Below are 25,708 nucleotides of genomic sequence, written 5' to 3'. Positions count from 1 at the left end.
TTTGGGAAAGTAGGTCAGATGAGAATCTGCGTGGTGCTCTTGGCAAAGAGGTAATTTAGGTGTTAAGAGTGACAGTACAAATAAGATGGCAATGCAAGAGATATTTGGAAGTAAAATGGGAGGAACTTGGCATCCAGGAGGCTGTGGCATATGGGAGCCAGTAGAGTGGCGACAACGGGTCAGGCCTGCAAGCCTAGCATGAGCGGAGCTGCATTTACTGTTCCCCATCAGAGTGCGCAATGATCTTAAGTGGCTGCAGACTTATCTCAATTCTTATTGCTTGGGGAAATACTGTAAGAGCTCTGGGTTTTTCATGAATAACTCTGTCCTTACTCTTCTTCCCTTCAAGAAAATGGCAGTATTACCTGATTGGTCTGTCGTTTTCATACCTTGTTAATTCTACCCAGCAGATCGACCTTCATTCAAAGAGATCAACATATTATTTAGCAGAGAAGCTCTTCGTAGGGTTTGGTGCCCACAGGCTTGACAGAGATGGTCTCAGAGGCTCACCTCCGTCATTGGGAGGTTTCCCGCTGGGCTTAGTGGGAGGAAAGTGAAGCTCATACCTTAGAATTTTAGAAAGTGTATATTTTTTGTCAGTGGAGGCAATGAATTGGGTTGATAATTTTCTACCTTTCCCCCTACTTTCTCTCCGTAAAGGTCTTAATCACATAGCCTTTAGGCAGAGGCCAGGCATGGGTGCTGTTTACAATTTTTTGTGAGTTTGTAGATGTTACAATGCTTTGACCGGTCCAAGTGCCATCTGAAGGCTGGAAGGAGTTATTTTATATGTCGTGCCTTTTTCAGAATGAGACTGTTCTCCACTGGGCTCTGAGCAAGGAATCTGCTTGAGGATTTTCTTCTCCCCCTCTATCCCTCTCCCTCTCTCAAATAAGTCTTTAAAAAAATAAATAAAAATTTTTAAAAATACCCTCTTTGGGACCTCAGCTACTTATATTGACAGGTGGCTATTTACATTCAAATTTAAGTGAATTAAAGTTGAAATTAAAAATTGAGTTCCTCAGTTGCATTAGATACATTTAAAACAATGGTCAGTAGCCACATGTGGCTAGTAGCTACTGTACCGGAAAACTCAGATACAGAACATGTCTATCATTGCAGAAAGTCCTGTTGGATAGCAGTGTTGTCAGCGTGTATGTCTGAATCTGGAATGTTCCCAGCCTTCTGCCACGTCACTCCACCCCGTGCCGTAGCCTGGATACACTGTGGCCTGCGGTCACGGGGTTCAGGCTCCAGGAGCCAAGCATTCTGTGTCCATGTCCTGGCGGGGCCACTTAACAGCTGTGCAAACTCAGGCTATTATTTAATTCCATTTGTTTTAAAATTTAATTCATTAGTTATCCGAAGTGTCCATTTTTTCATCTAAGAATGGGGATAGCAGCAAGCCTATTCCAGTTGTGAACGGAGAGGGTGCAAGTGACATAACTGGGCACATGGCAAATTCTCAGTATTTATTCTTTGTGTTGGTCCTTGGCTTCCTTCTCATCCTACTATTAGTGTGACGGTCCCGTCTCTGGTATACAATCTCAAGGATGCCCAAGACCGTGTTTTTCAGGCACCAAGGGTGCATGCATTTTGAAATGTAAGCAGAGGACAGGCAGAGGGTAAAAACGATCATTAACCAGCTCTGCACCAGGGGAAACTCCAGTCTGATCATGGGAAACTTACACGTCGCTTATGGGGTTCAGTTCAGGGAGCGTTTCTGGATCACTTCCTGTGGAGGAGCACGTGTCAGCCCGCATTGTGTAAGAGCCCCTGGACGGGCCAGCCGTGATGTGGAGAAGAGCGGCTTGCCCTTAAGTGCCTGTCATGGGGTTGAGGGAGGGTGACAAGGGTACAGGATGGGATGAGCATCCAGACAAGTGTGTGAGACAGACCGTAGGCAGACTTGGGGAGGGCCGTAGGAGCCCCACCCACAGTGGAAGGGCATCGGCTTCCATCCCGCTTGGGGGGAGTGTGAGAGCCCTGTCATGGGAACGGGAGCTGGGATGGCACTGAAGGACGGGGTGACCTTTCACTCCATGTGATGGGCCTTGGGTGCAGGGGGTTCTTCAGGAAGGGTCGCTGTGAGTGTGTCAGGAGACGTACAAGCATTCTGTTAGGAGGAGGCGTTTGCCCGAAGCCTTGAACCCTGGAGATCAGAGGTCTGGAAGGGGGGAGGCTGGGTCACCCTGAAGAATGGTCTAAATACCCCGCGCAGGTGTTGACCTAATTGAGCAGGCAGTGGGGAGCCATGGAAGGTTGTAAACTTTCTGCTTGGTTCCACTAGAGCTTTCAAAGAGAAGAATGCATTCCTTTGGTGGGGGAGGGAAGATGGGATGAATGGCCTCATTTGATCTTATAAAGCAACCGAATTTGTCAAATGGCATTTCTGCAGCAGAGAAAAGAACAAAGTTAAGTACCCAGGGCCCTCCACAGGTGTGCGGCTGTGTGCAGGCACGCACTCGGCCGTTCCTGCGCGCGTCCTCTGCGGCGAGGGCACATACCTCACGGGGGCCCCGGGGCGCAGACGGAGGCACTCGCATCGTGTACACACCAGAGGGGCACTTTGGGACTTTCTCTTCTCTAAAAGTGGGAAGCTGAGGTTTCATGGAACACTTTCCAATCTTCGCTTACCTGTTTTTATTTTCTTCTATGGCCACATATCTTTCATTAGCTTTTCAAAATTGGTAGCGGGTTATCACCTCCGCTCCATAGCTAGGGGTGCTGCGCACAGGACTCCATTTCTAGGCTACGCGGTCCTTGTTGTTCCCTGACATAGAACTGAGCGTGTCCCCTCCCACGGGCTTGAGTCCTGTCAGCAGATGGCTGAACAGGAAGCAGCACATTCATCCGTTAATGCATGGAGACTCAGAGCGGCCAGGAGTTCCTGCACCTTCTCTGAGGTTGCTCGGGACCACCTGTAGGATTTCCAGCATATAGTCACACCCTCGTTTCCCAGCTTTAGGAGAACCTGATTTTTCATGTTTTCCTGATTTGTGATGGGCTCTTTATTGCAGTTTTGAGGTAGACTTTTTTGGGGGTACTGTCCCCCAGCCCCCCACCCCCAAAGTTTACGATGAGCCTCAGAAGGCTTCAGCAGGACACATTGCTGAGCCCCTTCTGACCGCCTGTCTGGAGCTCAGAGGGAAATGGTGCATATCGGTGTCCTCCGCAGTGCTTATCCGCCTGGGGCAGGGCGCATGAAAGCTGCTTCCCCAGAGGATCCGAGGCAGCTGGCCCTTGGCTTGAGCCCCCCCAAGTTACCACCAGCGGTGCGAGGAGCTCTGTCAGGGTCCCAGGGCCTGTTTGCTCTGGTCTCCCTGTCTTGGATTTTGCCTTCAGATCATCTCTCCATCCTAGACAGTGTTATGTTTAACAATCCCTGATGTGCTCCCGCTGTCACTGAAGGGGTGTGGGGGAGAGGCGTAGGTGGTTGGCTCTCAGCGCTTGGGAGCCAGCACACCAGGGGTCCCAGAGGCCTGGAGTCAGGTGGCTGAGAAAGCAGCTGCTCAGCTACGCACTGTGACCTTACAGAACTCCCTAGTTTCAGCCCGCATGGCCTCCTCTGCTCCCAAGGCTGTCGAGTAACATCCAAATGAGCCTTCTCTGCCTTCAGGTAGCTCTGAATTATGAATTAGCTCACGGATGCTAAGGTGGTAGTCAGAAAAGGCGGGACACAGGCCCCTTCTAGACTCAGCTTTTGAAAGGGTAATGGGGCTGGAAATTCATGTGCCTGTACCCTGATTGTTAAAATGCAAGTACTGGGGTGCCTGAGTGGCTCAGTTGAGTGTCTGACTATTGATTTCAGTTCAGGTCATAATCTTGGGGTCCTTGGATCAAGGCCTATGTCAGGCTCCACGCTTAGCGGGGAGTCTGCTTGAGATTCTCTCTCTCCCTCTGCCCCTCCCCCTGCTCTCTCTCTCTCTCTCTCTCTAATAAATAAATTTTTTAAAAAACCACATGAGTACTGACAAAGCAATATTAATAAAAGTGAGTCTGAGGGGCAGACAGGGCAGAAGGTAAATGAAAAAAGCACTCCTCTCGGACCCTGCAGAATGTAGGCAGCGACAGAAACCGTGCCTTGAAATAGGCATGTTAGTCATAAGCCGAGAGCCTAGGTTGCTGTGGAGAGCCCTGTTACAGAAATAACTGTGGACCCTCGTCCTACAGTGGACAGCCTTGGACTTGAAGGAGCACAGGGGAGATGGAGGAAGGGAGGCTACTCAGGAACGTGTTCTGGAGGAGAGAGCGCCTAAGGTTTATACGCACAATAGTAAATAGCCCTAACTGCTTCTGTGTCGATAGGATTTGGCCCTGGAAGAGGCGGTTCTGGAGGAGCTCACACAGAAGGTAGCCCAGGAACACAAAGCCCACAGGTAAGGCCAGCCGAGGCAATGGCTCCCAGCATGGCCCCTGGCTGAGTCAGCGCCCCCCGCCCCGCCCCGTATCTCCCCGACGCCGGTAGATCCAAAAACTCTGCCGGTTGCCCTTCCGCCCCTTTCTCCTGTTCTCTTTTTTTCTTCCTCTTTTTTCCTTTTTTTCCTTTTCTGCTTGACCACGAGCAAGCTCACGCACACGTGGAGAATTCGCCTCTCTGACCTTCCTGAAGCTCTGTTGCCATAGCTGGGGAGCCGCTTGAGCTGTGTGAAGACCTGAAGAGGGGCTTTGGGTGGGAAAGTCAAGGTCAAGAGGGAGAGCATCGTTCTGGGACCAATGGAGAACAAACAGGCCCCCTTCAGACCGCAGAGGACCTATGCAGGTGTCTCAGGCTCTCTCATCTTGACCACTGAGCTCCCCAAATAGCATCCTCCTAAACTTTTTCCTTTTAACCCCTTTTTTTCTTAACAGTGGAGGTTTTTTCCCCCCAGGTGGGAGAAAAATAACTTTTTTTTTAAATTATTTTTTTAAAGCACGCAGCTTTATTCACGGAGATGTCAGGAATAATTAGTGTTTATAGGGCTGTGGCTCTTAATTAAACACTTTACCTTCCTCTGATTATTCCCCGTTGAGTAAAGGCCAGTGGGGATTATGTTAATGAATTACTGAGTAATGCAGCGTGTCCTCACAGTTGGGTGATGCTTGCTCTTCCCGGAACTGGAGCTAAACCACAGCTCTGGAATTCGCCATCAGGAGGGTAGGACCTTCTCCTGCCTTTGTTGGCCCTAACCGTTTCCTTCTTTGATGCTGTTGTGGTTTTAGCGGAATCCTGCCTGCAGAAGCTGAGCTCATGTACATCAACGAAGTGGAACGTTTGGATGGATTTGGACAGGAGATCTTCTCTGTGAAGGTAGCAGACCCAGCAGACCCTGGCTCATTCGTTCTTCAGCTTTCTCACAATGGTGCAGCGGTCAGAGAGCCGGCAATGACAGGCAGCAGGCCAGAACGACCTGGCTGCCTGGTCACTACGTGGCATTAGTTGGCAAATCCAAATTACTTTAGAATGCAAACAATTTTTCTTTCTTTTTTTCTAAGACTTTTTTTGTCTCCGAGAGAGAGAGCATAAGCAGGGGGAGTAGGAGGCAGAGGGAGAAGCAGCCTCTCTGCCGAGCAAGGAGCCTGATGCAGGGCTCGATCTCAGGACCCTGGGATTGTGACCTGAGCCCAAGGCAAAGCCTTTAACAACTGAGCCACCCAGGTGTCCCACAAACACTTTTTCTTAACTAAGAGATTTTGAAGTTTTCCATGGTCTTGGGCAGAATAGCTTGTTGGTGAAACACCATCTGAGTGAGTCCCAAACACCAGCCCATCCAGCACTGTGAATTTATACAGTCACCGGCAGTTTTGCAACAGGACAAGCAAATGCCTTAATATAAAGACCCTGACCCCTGGTTTTACCTGCTTATTCTCTTTTCTCTCGTTTGAGCTGATACGGGGATAATTGCTTGTGAGGCAGAAAGAAACAATTTCTTATATGCAGTCACACTTTATTTCTCAAGCTCCATAGAGCCTGCCTTGTGGAATCTTCTGGAATCCCCTTCAGAATCTTCTGGAAACTGTGCCTAGGAAACTGTTACAGCACAGTACATCTTTTGCAACAAATCCACCTCCTGAAGTGGGTGTGGTTGGGGGTGGGGGTCATGGTGCTTGGTCATTTATAGAGCTGAGCCCATAATCTAAACTCATTTTCTTCTCTCTACTGACCAACTTCACAAAAGCCAGAGTTTTATCAGAAACCTAAAGCAACTGGCACATTTCAGCCATTTGGGTGATGGTGCGATTTTAGCACAAACATTTCCCTCCAAAGTGGCTCCGCTGGCTGTTTTATAAGTGTTCTGTTCCCCCTCTGCTGCACGTTTGCAATTTGCCTTGATGAGAGCTGCCCATGTGCATCAAGTAGAACGAGCAGGGTGGCCGCAGCTTGCGGAAAGGGCTAAATGACTCTCTTTTAGATTTGTTTAATTTTCTTTTGCTTCTCTAATGGCTGCCCTTCATAGGGTTGTAATCCATTTTCATTGCAGTAATGCCTTATGAAGCCATCTGCATCCCACTTCCATTTCAGCAGCCCATATATAGTCATGATATTTTGGGTCATTGAAAAATCAGGGTAAACTTTTCTTCACTTCCAGAAAACCCATCCCAAGGTTCCTTGTCCATCCCAGGAAGTTGGGGGTTTAGTTGTTGGGCTCATTTACTTGTGCTGTTTTCAGGATTTCTGTGCTGTGGGAAGTTGGGGCAGTGGAAGTAGTGTCGAAACCCACTGTGCTTGTTTCTGATGCACTTTCTGGTATGTTCTTCAGTGGGAAGAGCACAAGGGGGATACTGTACCTTGGTCTGACAGGCACTGCTGACTCACTGCCAGGGAGTGTGACGTAGCCAGCGTTGTCTTTTTGCCCACGTATGTGTTCACGACTCAGGGGACCGCCTCCAGACCACGTGACTCCCAGAGACCCGAGGATGGTGGGCGGGGCAGCAGGGCCAGTTGGGGCGGGACCGTGGTCAGCTCTGAGATCTGTGCTCCTGCAGGCAGGGAGGGTTGAGGGGCAGACTGAGGAGTGATGGAGCCCCTCTGGGTTAGTGCGGGTCCTTCTTGACCAACATAATGAAGCAAAGGAGCTTGCTGTGGATGTGTCATAAGGAAGAACATTCCCACGTAGCGTGGGCTTTTCCCTGAATGGTTCTTCAGAATTTTTCAAGGTGAAAGGAGGACCAGTCCACTCCCTGGCAGGCCTGCCCCTCCCCCTCCGCACCGAGGAGGGCAGTCGCCTCAGTCGCTCCTATGTTGTCCGAGCCCAGGGACACTGGGAGGCTGCTTGTGTTTGGAGCCTCCATCCTTCGCTGAGTTTGACTCAGAGCCTTTAAGTTCTGACAGACACAGTGCCTGAGCATCCGTCCTGTGCTTTTGCCATTGCCTGGCCCTGGGGAACTCCTCCCGCGGTCCCATCACCAGCAGACTGCTGCACCCAGCCATCTAAGGGCAAAGTGCCCCGGAAGGATTTCCACAGAATTTTCTTTCCCATCTCCACTTTACCTGGCTTCTTTATATATGTGTGTGTGTGTATGTGTGTGTATAATCATATATTATATAATGCATATTATATACATATATGTGTAATAATATACATACACATAATAATATGCATATATATAATTATATATATATATATATACAATTTTAAATATTTTATTTATTTGTTTGACAGAGACAGAGACAGCAAGAGAAGAGCGGGAGAGTGGGAGAGGGAGAAGCAGGCTCTCTGCTGAGCAAGGAGCCTGATGCAGGGCTCGATCCCAGGTCCCTTGGATCACAACCTGAGCTGAAGGCAAATGCTTAACAACTGAGCCACCCAGGCGCCCCCTCGCACATATTTTTCTACAGTATGATTTACTTGTAACTTCTCCTGACTCCCAAGGCACTTGTTTTCCTTCACACGTCTTGTCTCCTGACCCTCTCTCTGCTTTGCCTCCAGCAGTGGTTCAGCCCTCTCTCTGTCCCTGTTCGCACAGCCCTGTTCTAATGCGCACTTTGCTGAGTGGGTTGAGAAGAGGTCCCTGCAGAGGGACACTGCCGTCTTTGTGTCTCGCATGGGATCAGGTGTTCTGGGGAACACAGACATCCTTCTTTTCCATCTTGGGCCCAGTTGTGCACGCCCCTCTGCTCACTCCACAAAGAGGATGTCCCCGGTAAAAGCGGGGGGCCGAGGGACAGTTTACTCCCTGGATGGTGAGCCTTGTCCCCGCTCTCCTCGCAGGCACACTGGCAGCAGGCTGTGCTCCCCCAGGCAGGAGGTGGAAACACCTGACTGGACCAGGACACCAGAGTGAAGACGAGTCATCTGGGCTTCCTCAGCCTAGGGCCCAGCAGACTGCCCCGCAGCTCTGCTGTCCTCACGCCCCTCCTGTGCACAGGGAGCTCCCAGCCAGTGCTGAGCGTCCCGATCCGTAGCATGAATAGAGGGCTGAGCGTCACCCTTCAGGCCCCCAAGGAATGACAGAGACCAGGGCAAAGGGAGCGAAGCAGCGTAGAAGGTGCAGAGACTCTGCAAGGTGGAGAACTCCCGTGCCTGAAATATCGTCCTCGGAGTCTCCCAGATAAAAAGACAAAAATATCTCTCCTCCTTAAAGGAATAGATTGCTTTTAAAAAGGAACATTCAGGGGCGCCTGGGTGGCTCAGTGGGTTAAAGCCTTTGCCTTTGGCTCAGGTCATGATCTCAGGGTCGCATCGGGCTGTCTGCTCAGCAGGGAGCCTGCTTCCCCCTCTCTCTCTGCCTACTTGTGATCTCTCTTTCTATGTCAAATAAATAAATCAAATCTTTAAAAAAAAAAAAAAAAAAAAAAAAAGAACATTCAGGGGCACCTGGGTGGCTCAGTCAGTTAACTCTCTGCCTTTGGCTAAGGTCATGATCCCAGGATCCTGGGTTCGAGTCCCGCATTGGGCTCTCTTCTCAGCAGGGAACCTGCTTCTCCTTCTTCCTCTGCCCCTCCTGCTGCTTGTGCTCTCTCTCTCTCTCTGACAAAAAAATAAACAAAATCTTAAAAAAAAAAAAAAAAGATCTCTCAGAAATTAAAAATATGATATCAGAAATGGGAGAGGTAATAGGTTACAAGATAAAATCTCACCAAAAAACAAAGTTAGGGAATGTGGGAGGTGGGAGATAAGATTAGAAGCTGGGCCCAGATGTCCAACATCTGAATAATGGGTGTTCCAAAAGAAGAAGAGAGGAAATTCGAGAAAGGATCCCAGGACTGAGGACCATGAGGTTGTAAATTAAAAGACCAAGCAGGGGCGCCTAGGTGGTTCAGTGGGTTAAGCCTCTGCCTTTGACTCAGGTCATGGTCTCAGGGTCCTGGGATCGAGCCCCACATCAGGCTCTCTGCTCAGCAGGGAGCCTGCTTCTTCTTTCTCTGCCTGCCTCTCTGGCTGCTTGTGATCTCTCTCTCTTTCTCTCTGTCGAATAAATAAATAAAATTTTTAAGAAAAAAAAAGAAACACCAAGCACCGTGGATGCAAATAGACACCCACAAGGGCGTTAAGCAGTGGAAGTCGGTGTCTCTGGGGAGAGGAAATGATGGGGCTGGGTCTGCTGTTGGCTTCTTTTAACAGGCTCCAAAGGATCCACTGGGTCCCGCAAACCGAGGGCACATGTAATCACATGCATGTGATGTGCATACATATTCAAACTATGGACGTGTGCCATTTTGATTTAAAAAAACCAAAGTGAAAAAGGTATTCATAGATGTTCATGAAAGAGAAACTCTTAACTGCCAACAGATCTGAGAAAATCCTGAAATTCTCTCTTGGACAGGAAAAATGTGGCAATTTGAGGTAAAAGAAAACAATATATATGTGTGTGTATGGCGCGCTGGGCTGTGCAGCAGGCTGAGTCACTTCAGGGCTGAGTTGCCCGTTGACCTGGTGCTGTCTGGTTCATTCGTCCACGGGCAGGAAAACGGGGTGTGGTGCCCCCCCGGCGGAGAGGTGCTGCAGCCCAGGGGCTTGGCTTTGCGGGACCCCTGGTCATCTATTTGGTCATACCGCTCTTCTGTTGATCTGTTGCAGGACAATCATGGAAACAGTGTGCACCTCGGCATTTTCTTCATGGGGATTTTTGTGAGAAACAGAATCGGAAGACAAGCAGTAATATACAGGTAGTCTCTTATTTGTCTCTTTTTCCTTTTTCCCCTTGAGGGACTCTAGAAAAGTCCACCGAAGATCACAGGGATCCCAGTGAGTTAAGAGCTAGACTATGGGTCAGAGTTGAGCTTTTCTCAACTCAGATAAGATCAGCCTTCTGTGAGATTTGAGCAGTTTACCGAGAAATGCATCTCACTTTTCCTAGAGGCCTATTTGGGGGTTGGGGGATGGAGGAAGCTCTTTCTTCCCACTTGACTCCAGGAAAGGTGCTACTGAACCCTGCTGAGCCAGAAGAATGGCACAAAACTGTGAGTCTGGTTGGAAGCCTGCTGTCTAGTCAGTCCTGCTGGTTACCTTTGTCCGTGTTATCCATGCCCAGTCATTAAATCCCGACTGGCTTCTTTGCATTTTCCATCACCCTCTGCCTAACCACACGTGCTAGAGGAGTGAAGACTCATTTTATATCAAAAATAGAATATTTTATATTTGTGAAAATACATTTTAAAAGCAATGAATTTGTTATCACAAATTAAAGGGCTGATACTTTTATTTTGTATTTTACTTTTCCATTCATTCATTCGTGGGAAGGGATAATTGGGTGATGGGCCTTATTTCACATTTTAAACCCTCTTCTCCGCTGAAGAGGCAAGAACCGGTATAGGGATTTGGCAGAGTGTCTCCTCTCTTATGTGTCAATGAGCTTGCTTGGATGGGTGCCCATAGTTGTCACCGTGGTGTCAACGATCTCAAAAACTGTGTGCTTGCTTTCATTTACAAGGGCAGTATGGCCGACTGTTTAGTAGAAGAATAGCTTTCTTGTGTGTGCATCTGATAGGCAGAGCTGTGCACCTAGTGCAGATAATCAAAGACAGCTCTTAGAGGCAAAGCCAAATCCACCTTCTGGAAGTGGATCTTGCCCAGCTGTGTACCCTCTGGATAAATAGTTGATGCAGGTTATTTTGCAAACGCCCCCCCCCCCCCAAAAAGCTTCCTAATTGGTTCTTTCCCCTGCTAGGTCTCCACCCTGATACTATTTTTGTCCACTGATTTTCTCTTACTCTTTGCATGGAGACCTTATTAAGGCAGGAGTGGGGAGAGAGAGCTTTGTGGCTGCAGAGTAAACTTACTTTCTTTTGGACATACTCCCTCAGGATCATATACCTACAACAAATTATAAAGTAATCAAATGAAATACATAAATTGCATAGAGTTGTAACTTCACATTTTTATGCCCACTTCAAGCTGTCCAGGCATTTTGTCTCACGTGGTTCTCAGTCAATGCTTCATTTTCTCCTTGAGGCTGGAAAAGTAGACAAGTCTTGCCTTCCAGCTACAGGGGTTAAATAGAAGAAAATAGCTCTCTGAAACTTTGCTGTCGATAAACCACTCATGGTTTGGTTCAGTTCCTTAAGAACTGCTTCCAGACCTCTTTAGCGCTTATCTTAAAAACCCCTACAGGATGGGAATTTATTTCTACCATAGTGTCATGGTAAGAAGGCCCCCAGGTAGAGTCACGCTGTGGAGTGAGGAGTGGATCCAGAGTTTTGGCAGGTGATTTGAAGGAACGGAGCCTGAGGAAAACGACTATCTCTTGTCTCTAGAGACCTTCACTGAGGAACATAGCTATGAGTCCGTGTAGATGTAATCTGACGGAATTGTAAGTCAGCAGACAGCTGTGTTGAGCCCCTGTAGAGAGTATGGCCCCGGCAGATGTCTGTGAACACAGTTGGTACTGGAGTAATGGAAGGACTGGAGGAAAGCCTAGAAGCCCCAGGTGTAGAACTCCTGTATCCCCGATGTGCAGGGTGAACATGGCTAAGTCCTGTCCTCATTTGTGCCTAAATTGTCCTCTCTCTGAAGTAGAAACAAGCTGCCTTGTCTACCTTAGAGAGTTCATGAAGAACCCATACTCTGTACAGATGGGAGGCAGTATTATGACTTCTGGTTCTTTCAGCAAACATTTACTGCATGCAGCATGCCAGGTACGTGGCTCAGTGCGTGGAGGCCAGAGATGAAGAAAGCAAACTCTCTAGGCAGGGAGCCTCTGGTCTGGTTTGCCTTTGTTGGGGATCCAGTCACAGAAGTAAACAATCATTATACCATGCAGTACTCCAGAGAGGACTACACCAGATTCTTTCCTCCCATGTGGGTGGTTGGGGATGAGGAAGAGGGAGAAGATGACTTCTGAGATGAGTCTTAAAGGAGGAAGATAGGGAAGTGTAATGTTGACATGAAGAGGCAGTGGACAGGGAATTGTAGACTGGGGCGCAGAGAGAGGGTAGGCAGTAGTAAGAGATGGTTGAAGATTGGCTCCAAGTGGGATGGGAAAAAATAGCTTACCTTCCCTTGTCTGGTGGTTATTTCATGTGTCTCATTTTAGCGAAGGTCTTCCTGAGGAAAGAGAAGGAAGTGTGTGTGTGTGTGTGTGTGTGTGTGTGACCCATCACAAAAATGGAGACACATTAAACATTCCCTGGGCACTTTTTCTTGGTGGCATAATCCATCTGTAGCATATGCTGCAACACAGAATCTGTGTGGATTCTTTGGCCTGATTCCTGGAAACACATGACTTTAAAATAATATGCTCCTCTGTTATTAAAAACGGGGATCATGGGAAATCCTTTGCAGTTTGGAAATGTGAAAAACAAGGCAGAGGATCTTCGAATATTTTCCTCATCATTAGTCATGAAGGAAACCATACCTAAGAACAGCAATACCTAGATGGATGTTTTATAGCATTTTTAGGTAGTTAAGTCAATGCATGGTGTGATTTCCTCTTTTGCTTGGAGAGAAAGATTGTTAAGCTTTCAAAACTGTGGTGAAATCATAATTTGTCAAATGAGACTCCCCACTAGCAGACAACCCTCCTACGCTATTTCATAGCTGCATGGAACATCGTTGGCAAACCCAGTTGCCTATCTTTTGACCAGGTGGAATGATATCGGGAACATCACTCACAACAAATCTACTATTCTAGTGGAGCTCATCAACAAGGAAGAGACTGCCCTCTTTCACACGGTGAGCAAAATGGAAATATGGGCCAGGGTCGGACAGGCAGCTTGCTGTTTGATTTCTCACCTCACAATATTCTTTCCTTGCTCTCCGTATCATGAGAGGATAAATATTCTCTCGAACTGGTAACTGCCTAGCCCTCGCCCAGTGCTATCATTACTCATTTCCGGGTAGTGGTGGTAATTTCCTGTTCAAAATGCGAGGTTTCCAAGCTGAGTTTGGACTCTGGGGTTTGGGTTCCTCCACCTGCTGTGTTTGTGGTGGATCACATGTCTGGTGTGCCACGCTCCTCAGCGCTCAAGTTACAAACCTGCATCCAGGAACCCCCTGGATGATGTTGCCCGGCATTTTCTTTAGCCGGCTGACCTGGATTTCCTTCCCCACCGCCGCCCAACCGGGCCTGACATAGCTCAACCTTCTGTTGAGCGCCCCCTTGAGAACCAAGACTGTTCATGCACCTCAGGGCCGTCCAGAGAAGCTCCGTGTTCCTTCCAGGCTCTGTCTTCATCCATTTCTTTCTTTTTAAAGCAGTTGGTTTGAAACTCTGTGATGACACGGCAGCTCATCCGCGTAAGCCCAGTGTCTTGAGCCTAGATGATTCTGTAACTGACAGACTGTCTGCACCCTTGGGTGGGCTTCCTAGCCACATGCGCCGTAGGATTTCGCCATGTGGGTTTACAGCTCAGGGTGCTGTTTTGCGCTTGGCCTCATGGGAGAAAGGGATGTGGCCCTGTTCAGGAGAATCTTAGGGAAACGCATCTACAGTCAAACAAATATTTACTTTTTCCCCATCTCTTCTTTCCCAAGGACGATATTGAAAATGCCAAGTACATTTCTCGGTTGTTTGCGACACGGCACAAGTTTTACAAACAAAACAAAATCTGCACTGAGTAAGTAAGCGTGGAGTCCGGCACCTCCCCGGGTGGCTTGCTCGCGTTCAGTTCACGGGCTTTAGGAATGTCGTCGATGGCTTAGATCGCTTTTTCCGTTCGCCCTCCTCCCTCCCTCCTCGCCGAAGCTAAAGGAATAAGCTGAATCCAGGCAGGAGCGAAAGATCTTTAATGATGAAGACTGTCTGGCGTAGTGCATGTGCCTGGAGAGAAAATAATTCACAAATTGACTGTGAGAGCTTGACTACCTGGATGGGTCGGCCCGCATTAGTGCCTTTCCGTCCTCCAGCTCGGAGTTCGGAGGAGCCGAGCCGTTCCCAATTTGCCGGGGTGCCCCTTCGTGTCAGATGCAGAGTAGGTTCAGAAGTGTGTAACAGAGTGGCAAGCCAACTTGAAAGAAAAGAAGCCTCTGTCATCCTCAGCCCTGTTTCTCTTACACAGTTGGCTAACCCGGCGTGTGCTCCTGGGTCATGTCATCTGCCTGTAAATGAGAGGCCAGGGTAATTACAGGAAGCCTTGGAAGACACTAATAGATGTCACGAGTCCATGTGTGTTTTTTAAATCTAATTTGGAAATAAAGACGGGAAAGGGAGTCTGATACGGGAACTTCAACGTGACCTGACCTTGGACGTGGCGTCGCTGGGCCTCACGCTATCATTGCCTTCATTTTGGTTGCCTTCAAAAGACGTTCCTCAGCAGAGAACATTCGGCAGTTGGGGCACCCAAGGTGCTTAATTGTGTTTCAAAGAGTTCGGGGATATGAATGCGAGCGAGGAACTGCTTTTCCATGCCCCCAGTGGACACATCCAAGAGCGCGCGAGTATTGTCCCAGAGCAGTTCCTGCTGAAAACCGCCGCTGCTTTAGAGCCGGAGCCTCACGTCCTGACAGACTTTCTTCTCCACACGATGGAGGCTCTTTCAAGGCAGTCGTTGCAACTGGTCACTGTTGGAGGCTGAAAGGAGAGGCGATAGTTATCAGGTCTGCCGGCGAAGTTTGCAAATGTAAATTGAGACGGGCAGCGACCCGGGAGTGGCAAATAAAGGGCCCTGACTGGGGACTGTAGCGCGTGCGCATAAACGTACACACGCGCATGCGCACTCGCCCTTCTTTCAACCAGATTCCCTCTAGATCACTTCCGTGTGGGTCTGCCCTGCTCTGGCCTTTCTTTTGTCGGGGTGTCTTTGACACGAGCAGGAATTCTGGGGTTGACTTCTGGAGGGTGCATTGAAATAAAACTGTTCCGAGAAGTGGATTTTCTTGTGGTCTTCCGGTTTGACCATTTCTTAGCAAGTGGATTTATCATAAAATATTCTGAGTATTTTTATCTTGTGGTCTTCCAGTATTAGTGAACATCCTATATTAGGGTGAAAACTGAGGAAATTGTGTTTTCTTTTCTAGTTCTGCAATAACCATTCTTCTCCTATTCCTATCCGGCATTGAGAGGTTCCTAACCTCTTATATGATAAGAACCAGGACTCTTTTATATATGTACACACATACACACACACACACACACACACACATACACCATATACAGAATAAATTCAGAATCTCAGTGCAGGCTGCTTTAAGGTCTGGGATAACCCCCTGGAGTTACCAGCCTCTTCGTCTAGAGGTCTCCACACCCTGACCTCAAAAAGACTGCCACTGATTTTTATTTTTATTTTTTGCTCACAGAGCTGCTACTGCTTGTCATCTTCGCATATAGCTCCAGGGAGCGGTTCCCATATTTCTTGACTTGAGAAGAAAAAATTCAGGTCTTACAATAATATATAAAACCTATGATCTAGGTCTTATAATATTGTATTTGGCCAGTTGTTAAAAAACATATGACATTATTCTACTGCTTCCATCACTTCATAAAAGAAAAGATACAAAAGTGTAGGAAAGGTGAACTATCAGACTAAGGAGAGTGCTTTAAATTGAAGAATTCTAGCTTTATGGAAAACTCTACAGGTCCTGTTTTGTTTGTTTTTGTCCTTTTATGATTTCACTGAGCACTAGGGAAAGTGTTGCTCTGAAATTTGGGACCATTTCTCAAAGGCTCCTTTGATTTCAGTGCTCCAGAATTTGATAATACTCTTAGTCCCCACAGATTTTTATCTCTACATTAAAAAATTCATTCTCAATCTGGAAAGGATCTGATGAGATAAATATTTGTAGTTGATGTTATCTTAATCTAAGAAGAACATTATATGGTCTTACTCAAACATATTTAACCTATTTTTTATTTCATTTGACTGGCAGCATTTCAAAAAGTATTTTTTCTACTTGTTGTTTTTCATTATGAAAGATTTTACATGTACATAAAGATACAAAGAATACAATTTTTAAAAAATCCATGTAATACTGGTGATATTTTTCGGTCTTGCTTATTTCTCTCATAATCTTTGGAAATAAGCCTTATTCTTTGGTAAAATGTATTATCTAAGGGTCATATGCTCTAAACATTTTGAAAATAAAATCATAAAAAAGGAAATCAAAACTTTTCATTCAGAAAATCAATGTTTACATTTTGCTATAAATTACGTTCTCGTCCTGTTTTCCTCCTTTTCTCCCTCTCTTGTCTGTGTCTTATAAATATAATGACCATTCTCATTTTTTTAACTTTCTATTTAGACAATCAAATTCTCCACCCCCCATCAGACGCCAGCCCACCTGGAGCCGATCCTCTCTGGTACGTATAAAGTCTTCAGCAATCAAATGGTCTGACTGTTGGGAATGGAGTGGCCTTTTGTTGCTAATTTGAGAGGAGACATGCCTAGGGCGCCATGACCAGGTGAGATCTGATGAGAACCCAAAAGAGCATCAATTTGCCCAGCAGGTGTGGTGGACATCCTTTGCCCCCATTCATGTCCCATCATGTGGAACATCCACGTGCCCATCTATGGCCATCCTTCTTGAAGTGTGGCTCAAGGTTCACAAGGTTCACCGCTTAAGAGTAAGTCTCAGGGCTGATGAGATCATGTTTCTTTAATGAGTGACCTATTACATGTGTTTTCGTCCACTTGTTCATCTGTGGTTTTATCACTCACTGTTCCTGATTGTCTCATACAGATGTGTCTTCAGTTACAAGCTCCACGATTTTTTTGTATTCACTGCCCATAGATAGAGCTTAATAAACTAGACAGAAAATGCTTTTTAAGGACACCGGGGTGGCTCAGTTGGTTAAGCGTCCAACTCTTGATTTGGGCTCTTATAATGATCTCAGGGTTGTGAGATCGAGCCCCACATCCGGCTCTGTGCTGGGCATGGAACCTGCTTAAGATTGTTTCTCTTCCTCTCCCCCCTCTCCCTTCCCCTCTCTTAAGAAAGGAAGAAAGAAAGGGAGGGAAAATGGTTTTCAAATGAACCCACATTGAATGAGTTTACTGCCCATGGTCTCAGGTAGGGTTTTCAGTAGAAAAGATTAATTCCACATCTTCCAATTTTAAAGTCAACAAAATTGATTGACTGAATTGATCTGCTTTTCTAACTAACATAGTTTTTGTTTTGTTTTGTTTTTTTTAAACTGCTCCTCTTCTGAATAAGGAAACACAACTCTCATTTCAATACATGTGTTCTATCTTAGGCTGTGCTTTATTCTGAGGATGAGTTAAGGATAATATCATAAAAAAATGCAGGAGAGTTGGTTCCCTTTAAAGTATCTACGTGTTTTAAGTCATAATTCTTGTATTTTAGGTTGTGATATCTGATACAATATCAAAATAAATATGTGACCTTTAACATTTTCTAGTTGAGGATTTTCTTTGCAATGATAGAATAAAATTGATTTTTTTCTCATACACAGTGTATACCCTATAGGACATCTTTAACTTGTCTTTTAAAAGGAAAGTTTGGGGGATTTTTTTTTTCTGGAAAATGCATAGACAATGAACTCTTAGAATTCTAAAACTGCACCATATGTCATCACATTCCTGAGTCCCCACATGAATATTATTAATCTTGATATCATGCATAGCATCTCACAAGTGGCCCTTTCCTTGGAGATCTCAAGGGTCACATTGGGCTTTTCCCTTGTGGCATTAATAGATTTGTTCATGGCACTGGCTTCTTTATACGTCTCCTTTGTGAATATTATTTTAATTTTTTCTGTAGAGTTCACATGTCTTCATTAGGGAAATAATTTTTCACTTATGTCCTTAAAACACCATAGAGGCAAAGCACTGTAAGGCTGTCTTGTGATTGGATCTCATCTTACTTATCTAGAGAAGATAAAGAGGCTTTCCTATTTTATCTGGATGAAGACAGTTTGCAGGAAGCCAAATTCAAGGCTTCCCCCCTTCCTGTATCCTTTGGCTTAAACCATTTCACCACGAGTTCACTGGGATGAGTGGCATTGTCTCTTTTTGGCTTCCTTGCTGATGCCCAGGACTGCTACTTTTCTCTTGCTCTTTGGCTGCCCATGTTATAGCATCTCACTTGTTTCTGTATTAACAGGTCTGGAAAGAAATAGAATGATATACATTATATATATGGAATATATACATATATACTACTATATGGAATAAATAATATCCTGAAATGGTATTTGGAGCGTTTGCTATTTTGTTCTTTGCTCTACATTTAATGCCAGTTCATAAACAATCACTTAATTATTGGATTTTTAAAAAAATAAGTGCGAGAGAAGGCAGCAAGCCAACCGTGCCTTACTATGTGTTTCTCCTACCTTGTATGAATCCCTTCCCGCTGTTTTTGTTACAAGCCTCAAAACTGGCTGTCCCACTCTGGAAAAACTGAGGTGAATGATGTATTACCAAGAAGAGGAAAAATATTTTAAAATTATAATTCAAAAACCAGCCAAAGGGAGATTTGGGAATATTGAGAAAAGCCGATAGTGATTCAGCACCTTTTCTTTGGTACCATGAACTAATTTCTTAGATTAGTTTCAATTCTTCATTTCTTCTCTCCTGACTCTTTTTCATTTTCGGATCCCCTGTCTTCATCGCCTTCTTTATTTGCCCTTTAGATGCTTAAGCATCGTTTGTGGCAGAGGAAGTGGTAGATGAGTCATGATTCTGGAGAGTGCTCTTCTTTAACGGAGCGGAGCGACACTGAGAAAGTGTGACCCCTGCTGGCTCTGGTTTTTTTTTTTTTTTTTGGCTTGATCTCAACTTTCTTCCTAGAGCAGTAACAGTTAAACCAGTATCTATAAGGCTAATTTCAAAATAATCAAATAACAATATAAGATATTTTGCTTGGTGGTTTACAGGCCCAGCGTCTTAAAAAGATTTTTTTTGTTAGTATCAAAGCTTTTTCTTCAAGGAAGTTCTTATCTGGAATCCCAATATATAAATAAAATGGTTATTGTTTCTCATGGGGGGAAGAGGCATGATTTATGATTGACAAGAAGCTGAGACCCACTCAGGTTCAATGTCTTGCTCTAGATCTCCTTAGCAACTTACTGTATTTCCTTTGTTGGCTCACCAAATATTGAACCTGTCTAAGCATTTTTTTCCCCTCTGAGTTCACCCTTACCTATTGCAGGAAGTTAATCAGATTGAGGCTAAATGGCCATCTTTAAGAATCTCTTGGAAAAGATTCTTCACCAAAGGGGGTGTGTGTAGGCGGGGGGAGATGGTTGAACTGGAATCCCTGCCAGGCCCTTCCATATTGGGTTCTCCATAAGTGGTATTGAGAACTACACACTAACTGTTGTGGGTCACCCTTCAGATTTTTGCATGAGTTTGCAAGTGGACCCAGCTCAGCACTCCCTTGTCCCTGTTGGAAGTTGATGTACTGTGAACAAGGGTTATAGGTACAGCCAATTTTTAATAGAGTGAAAAAGAGTTCCCCCATAGTCATGTTATTTCTTGGGTAGAACAGAATACTATACATGTTCTGACTTATTCCTTAAAAAGGCATTGGGAGGGGCACCCGGGTGGCTCAATGGGTTAAGCCTCTACCTTGGACTCAGGTCATGATCTCAGGGTCCTGGGATCGAGCCCCACGTTGGGCTCTCTGCTCAGCAGGAAGTCTGCTTCCCTCTCTCTCTGCCTGCCTCTCTCCTACTTGTGATTTCTCTATCAAATAAATAAATAAAATATTTTTTTAAAAAGGCATTGGGAGTCTTGCAAGTGTATCAGGAAATGGACGATATGTTCATTGTAGCCTCTTAACTTTCCCACCTTGAACCAGCCTCCCTACTCCTCCCTTCCCCGTTTCTCCAGTCCTAAACGTAGGAGTCAGGAGTACCGAGGAGCGAGAACGAGGTATGGGTCAAGGGCAGACAGGCCGAGCAGCCACGCTGTGCTTCCCCGCAGGTGTGGGCGAGTGATGGGTGGGTTCCCTGTGAGCGATCGCCCATGGCCCCTTGTGCCGCGGCCTTCCCAGCTTTGCCGTGTTCTCTCTTTCAGCCCCGACAGCAGCCGTACATCTTGCCTCCCATGCACGTCCAGTGTGGGGAACACTACTCGGAAACGCACACTTCACAAGGTAACTGGGGCTTGCCATTTTCCCTTCTTAAGACGAAAAATTGAGTACCTGTGAGCAGGAAAGACAATTTTTTTTTTAGACGACGGTCATACTTTTGTCTTGACTTTGTCATTGTCTGAATGACAGCAGGCAGCAGTTTTGATGTATGAAAGGCATAGAATGTCATGGGCCTCGGAGAAGAAAATTTTTCCAGAATTGGCTGCCAGGGGAGTTGGGAGAAGGAAGGGGGCAAGTTCCTTTTTTCTTCTGCTCTGGTAAGTGGGCTTGGAGAAGAGGGAGGGCCAGTACCCCAATTGAATACTCTTCACCCTCACTGCCCTTATCGGAAAGCTTGTAACAGTGCACTGGGCTCTCAGGTGACAGAATACAGACGTCCAGAATACTTAGAACAAAGACACAAATGCTCCCAACTCTTTTTCACTACCGTCTGCCAGTTGTCTGTGCACTTGTTCTTGCCTCCGAGTAAATCTCTTTTCTTCCTCTTTTTCTCCCCCAAAACATCATCGTGCAAAATGTGTGAGAAAAATCCAATCCAGTAATAATGATTCTAATAATCACAATTAACATTTATAGAGCAATTCCACTCCCTAAGCACTGTGCTAAGCCCTTGCAATGTATTGTTTCATTTAATCCTCAAAATAAATCCACGCCATAGATACCATTATTCCATTTTGCAGATACAGAAAGTGGGATACAGAAGGGGAGTTGGAGGAGCTCGGACAGGAAAATTGGCGTCAAGAGCCAGAGCTCTTCATCATTACGCTAACGGCATCTCAGAAAAGGAATGAAATTAAATGGGGAGGCTGACAATATGTTAAATGTATCATTAGTTTCTGTGTTATCCTATGCCAGCGATTTTGAATTTCTCTGTGCTGTCGGAGTGTGCGATTGGAAACTTAGATAATGAAGACTATTTAATAAAACACTTTTTATAAGAAGACTAGCAAAGTTTCCCTGCTTCTGTGGGAAAACACCAAACCCCACTAGAGCTAGAAGGGGAACATTTTTGTCTCCGTGTTTGGCTGGGTTTTCTTACCCAGCAACTCTCCTGTAGTCTGGAACCACACTCCTCTTCGGGCAGCTGAGTGTTTTCAGTCACCTTTTCTGGTTAGTTGGGAGTGTTTTGTTTTTTTGTTTTGTTTTGTTTGTCTTTCTGCCTTGTCTTCCTTTACTTTGCTTAAATCCATAGCGTGAACGTGAATGTACTTTGCTCACTGAAAAATGTCTCAGCAAGAGGTTGCCTTCCTAGAGGCAGGTGTGTGTGTGTGTGTGTTTTAAAGGAACCCCGGACACCTAGAATGGGCCTGACTTTAGAAATGTACTTTTTATCTCTTTCAATACCTCCTTGGATTCTTATTAATTTGAATGTGAATTGACCTCAGTGAGGAAACTGATTTTAGAGGAGAGTTGTAGGCAGTGGCTGAACTCTTGATTCTGCTTTTGCTCTCCTCTGGGAGCTCATCACAGCAAGCTAGCCATGCACACGGACATCTTGACTGCATCCCTGTCATGTGTCTTAACGCTCAGGTGAGCGTTAAGACACCCCTCACCTCAGTTGAGGGGACCTTTGCTGACACAGTCAGGAACCTAAGCCACAGGTGCTCGGTAATATCAAATCTGTTGCCCTGTTGAAGTTCTTGACTTCCTGGCCCAAATATCCAGTCCTCTGTTGCTGGACCTTGAACAAGAAGACAGATTCACCCAGCATGAAGGCCATTGTTGGTGCCTGACTTCAAAGCTGATGGCAAAATCGAGAACTGACCCAGGTAGTAACTATTCCAAATGGGCATGGCTTGCTTTGATTAGATTCCCTTTTTCTTTTTAGTATGCTTTCAAGGGTTCCTTCTGTATGTTGGCACCTCACCCAAAATTCCTGGTTTTCCTTTAGAACGTTTGGGTGGAGACCCCAGGGTTTCACTTTTCATGACTTCTAAAAAATCACGCCCATGAGTGTGAGGGGGAACTCAGTCGAAGCAGGGCGATGTGGGGGCTCACATGCCTTTGTTTGACTCCTTGTAGACAGCATTGTCCATGGGAACGAGGAAGCCTTATACCGCAACTCCCACAACAGCCTGGACTTGAACTATTTAAATGGCACCGTCACCAACGGCAGCGTGTGTAGTGCGCACAGCATCAACTCGCTCAGCTGCTCACAGACGTTCGTCCAGGCCTCTCCCGTGTCCTCCAACCTCAGCATCCCGGGGAGCGACATCATGCGGGCGGACTACATCCCGAGCCACCGGCACAGTGCCATCATTGTGCCGTCTTACCGGCCGACCCCCGATTACGAGACAGTCATGCGACAGCTGAAGAGGGGGGTCCTGCCCACGGACAGCCAGAGCCAGTCTCTGCGAAACCTCAACATCATCAACACACATGCCTACAACCAGCCGGAGGATCTGGTGTACAGCCAGCCTGAGATGCGGGAGCGGCACCCCTACACTGTCCCCTACGGGCCCCAGGGCGGCTACGGTAACAAGCTCGTCGGTCCGTGCGACCCGATGAACCCAAAGAACTGCACGGTGCCGAGCAAGCCGGGGGCCAGCGCCATCTCCCACACGGTGAGCACCCCCGAGCTGGCCAACACGCAGCTCCAGGGCGCGCAGAGCTACAGCGCGGCCCACATGCTCAAAAACTATCTCTTCAGGCCGCCGCCCCCCTACCCACGGCCGCGCCCTGCCACCAGCACCCCGGACCTTGCCAGCCACCGCCACAAGTACGTCAGCGGCAGCAGCCCTGACCTGGTGACCCGCAAAGTGCAGCTCTCGGTGAAGACCTTCCAAGAGGACAGCTCCCCGGTGGTGCACCAGTCTCTGCAGGAGGTGAGCGAGCCCCTCACAGCCAAGCACCATGGCCCTGTGAATAAGCGCCACAGCCTGGAGGTGATGAGCAGCATGGTGCGGGGCATGGAAGCCATGACCTTGAAGTCCCTCAACATCCCCATGGCTCGCCGGAACACCCTCCGGGAGCAGGGGCCCCCCGAGGAGGTGCCCGGGAGCCACGAGGCTCACCAGCTTCCCCATTACCACCACAAGAAGACTTTCTCCGACGCCACCATGCTGATCCACAGCAGTGAGAGCGAGGACGAGGAGGACGAGGAGGTCCCGGGCTCGGTGCCGCAGATCCCCGTGCTCCGGGAGAAGATGGGGTACAGTGCCCAGCTACAGGCAGCCTTGGCCCGGATCCCAAACAAACCCCCACCCGAGTACCCCGGCCCAAGGAAGAGTGTCAGCAACGGGGCGCTGAGGCAAGACCAGGTCGGCCTGCCTCCTGCCGTGGCCAGGGCCAGAGTCCTGAGACACGGGCCGGCCAAGGCCATCAGCGTCTCCCGAGCCGACCAGCTGGCCGTGGCCGGGCCTTCCCTCGGTCCGTCCATCTCTGAACCCGACCTGACGAGTGTGAAGGAGCGGGTCAAAAAAGAGCCTGTGAAGGAGAGACCCGTGTCCGAGATGTTCTCGCTGGAAGACAGCATTATAGAGAGAGAGATGGCGCTCAGGGTAAGTGTCCTGCTCTCCCGGGGCGGGGTCTGCGTCCCCTGCAGTGTCCTCTGCCTCTTTGCCGTGACTCTGAGTACGGAAGCATCCAGACGTTGGGGAGTTGGCAGATCAGTGAGCATTTCAACAGGCTGTTCTCTTTCACAGAACTTTGTGTTTCACCCTTTCGGTTCCATCTTCCATTTTCACTCAGGGCCCCGACTGGTGTACTTGGCACCACGCGCCGTCGTGGACTTAGGATGCTGCGCGCAGGCTGGTTGTCGGGCCGGGGTCCGGGGCCGGCGTCGTGCCCTCTGTTTAGGGTCAGACATCCCGTTGTGTGAGCTGCTCGGAGCTCTCCTTCCTGCGTCTCCTGTTGGTTCTTTCGGGGGAAAGCTTGTTTCCCCCGATTAGATCGTGTGAGAGAGCGACCCCCCCCTTTCTAAGTGCAGCTCCGTGTGGCGATCTGTGCGTCAGGATAGCTCACCGGTGTTGACCACACCGGGACGTGTCCAGCCTTCCTTTCAGATTTTCTTTCAATGGATGTTCAACACAACCCAAGAACACGACAGTATACTCACGAATTCACCACTAAGCTTTAGTTCCCCGTTGAGCTCATTCTGTCAGAATGCACACATGTGCGTGTGAGTACACGCGTTCATCTACACACACGTACAACGTTTGAAGATGCCTGATATTAGACATGACTCACTGTCTTTCAGGACATGTGCCAGCTGGAGGGCCAGGTATGGTCCGAGCAAGAGTGTGTAGGTAACAGGTGCACACACAGACCAACAAAGTGAATTATGTCCTAATGAGAAAATTGCTAGATTGTAGTTGCGACTTTAAAATTTTATTTATTTATTTTATTTGAGAGCAAGAGAGTGAGCGAGGGGAGGGGTAGAGAGAGAGGGACAGATTCTCAGGCAGACTTCAAGTCAAGTGCAAAGCCTGACCCGGGGCTCCATCCCATGACCCTGAGATCATGACTTGAGCTGAAACCAAGAGTCAGACGTTTCGCTGACTGAGCCCCCACCCCTCCAAGGTATCCCTGTAGTTGCTACTTAAAAAAAATAATTCAGATGACTGTTGCTGCTTGTTCTGGAAATTTTCACTCCCTTAAAAAATGAAAAATCGCGTCCTTAGTAATGAGACCGCTCTTGACTTCTCCTCTGCAGGTACCACATCTCTACATAAGGTAGCTGGCACGCGGGAACTCCGGGCCAGCGGCCAAGTTAAATTTGCTTTGAGGGGGCTTCTTAGACTCCCTTCCTTTTACAAGTCTCCTTGCGCCCCAGTGGGTAATCAAGCTGAAGAGAACAGCTAAGGGCCAGAGTTTTAAGGAAGCCACGTTTTGGGGTTCAGGAATCTAACCGCAGCAACTTCATTACTTTAGACAAATTTTCAGAACATTCCCAGCAGCCCAGATTTGGCCCCAAGTAGAGAAGCACTAAGAATTTGGTACAGGCATAACTTTTTCCACTTTTTGCAAACCTAGAGGGAAATTGTGAAAGATGTGCTTTTGCCTCTGGCCAATAAAACCATTTGGCTGGGGGATGGAATGAAACACGGGGGTGGCGCCCTGGGGAGAGCTTTCGCAGCTTGGAAAAAGTCATGCTTTGGTGGAGATGGATTTTCAGTGTGTTTTGGCCCCGGAGGCTCCTTTACCACAACTCAGGAACCTGTCAGAGCATTCAGCTCTGCTATTTCCCCTGCTGATTTGAGGTTTATTGATACCTTCATGGTCCCCTAAACTCATGGTGGTCATCTTATCCGCTCCTCCTGTTACCTGTGTTAAACAAAACCCTGGATCCAAACCCA

The 25,708-nt window shown here is 47.3% G+C and overlaps 1 protein-coding gene across 5 annotated transcripts in view; it reads left to right on the top strand.

Annotated features, from left to right (window-relative positions):
• PTPN14 (protein tyrosine phosphatase non-receptor type 14) overlaps positions 1-25,708 on the top strand; it is a 167,762-nt gene that overhangs the window by 122,401 nt on the left and 19,653 nt on the right. For all 5 annotated transcript variants that reach the window (XM_059145765.1, XM_059145769.1, XM_059145766.1 and 2 more), the window contains 8 exons: positions 4,309-4,379; positions 5,203-5,290; positions 10,002-10,090; positions 13,007-13,094; positions 13,896-13,978; positions 16,599-16,656; positions 20,336-20,414; positions 22,434-23,911. In XM_059145765.1, the coding sequence (XP_059001748.1) occupies positions 4,309-4,379; positions 5,203-5,290; positions 10,002-10,090; positions 13,007-13,094; positions 13,896-13,978; positions 16,599-16,656; positions 20,336-20,414; positions 22,434-23,911 (2,034 nt within the window). The remainder of the gene's footprint in view (positions 1-4,308; positions 4,380-5,202; positions 5,291-10,001; positions 10,091-13,006; positions 13,095-13,895; positions 13,979-16,598; positions 16,657-20,335; positions 20,415-22,433; positions 23,912-25,708) is intronic.

Source organism: Mustela lutreola, chromosome 14, assembly GCF_030435805.1.
Source record: "Mustela lutreola isolate mMusLut2 chromosome 14, mMusLut2.pri, whole genome shotgun sequence".
Classification (NCBI taxonomy): Eukaryota; Metazoa; Chordata; class Mammalia; order Carnivora; family Mustelidae; genus Mustela; species Mustela lutreola.
The sequence above is the reverse complement of the archived record's forward strand: the minus strand, read 5'-3'. Positions and strand labels throughout refer to the sequence as shown.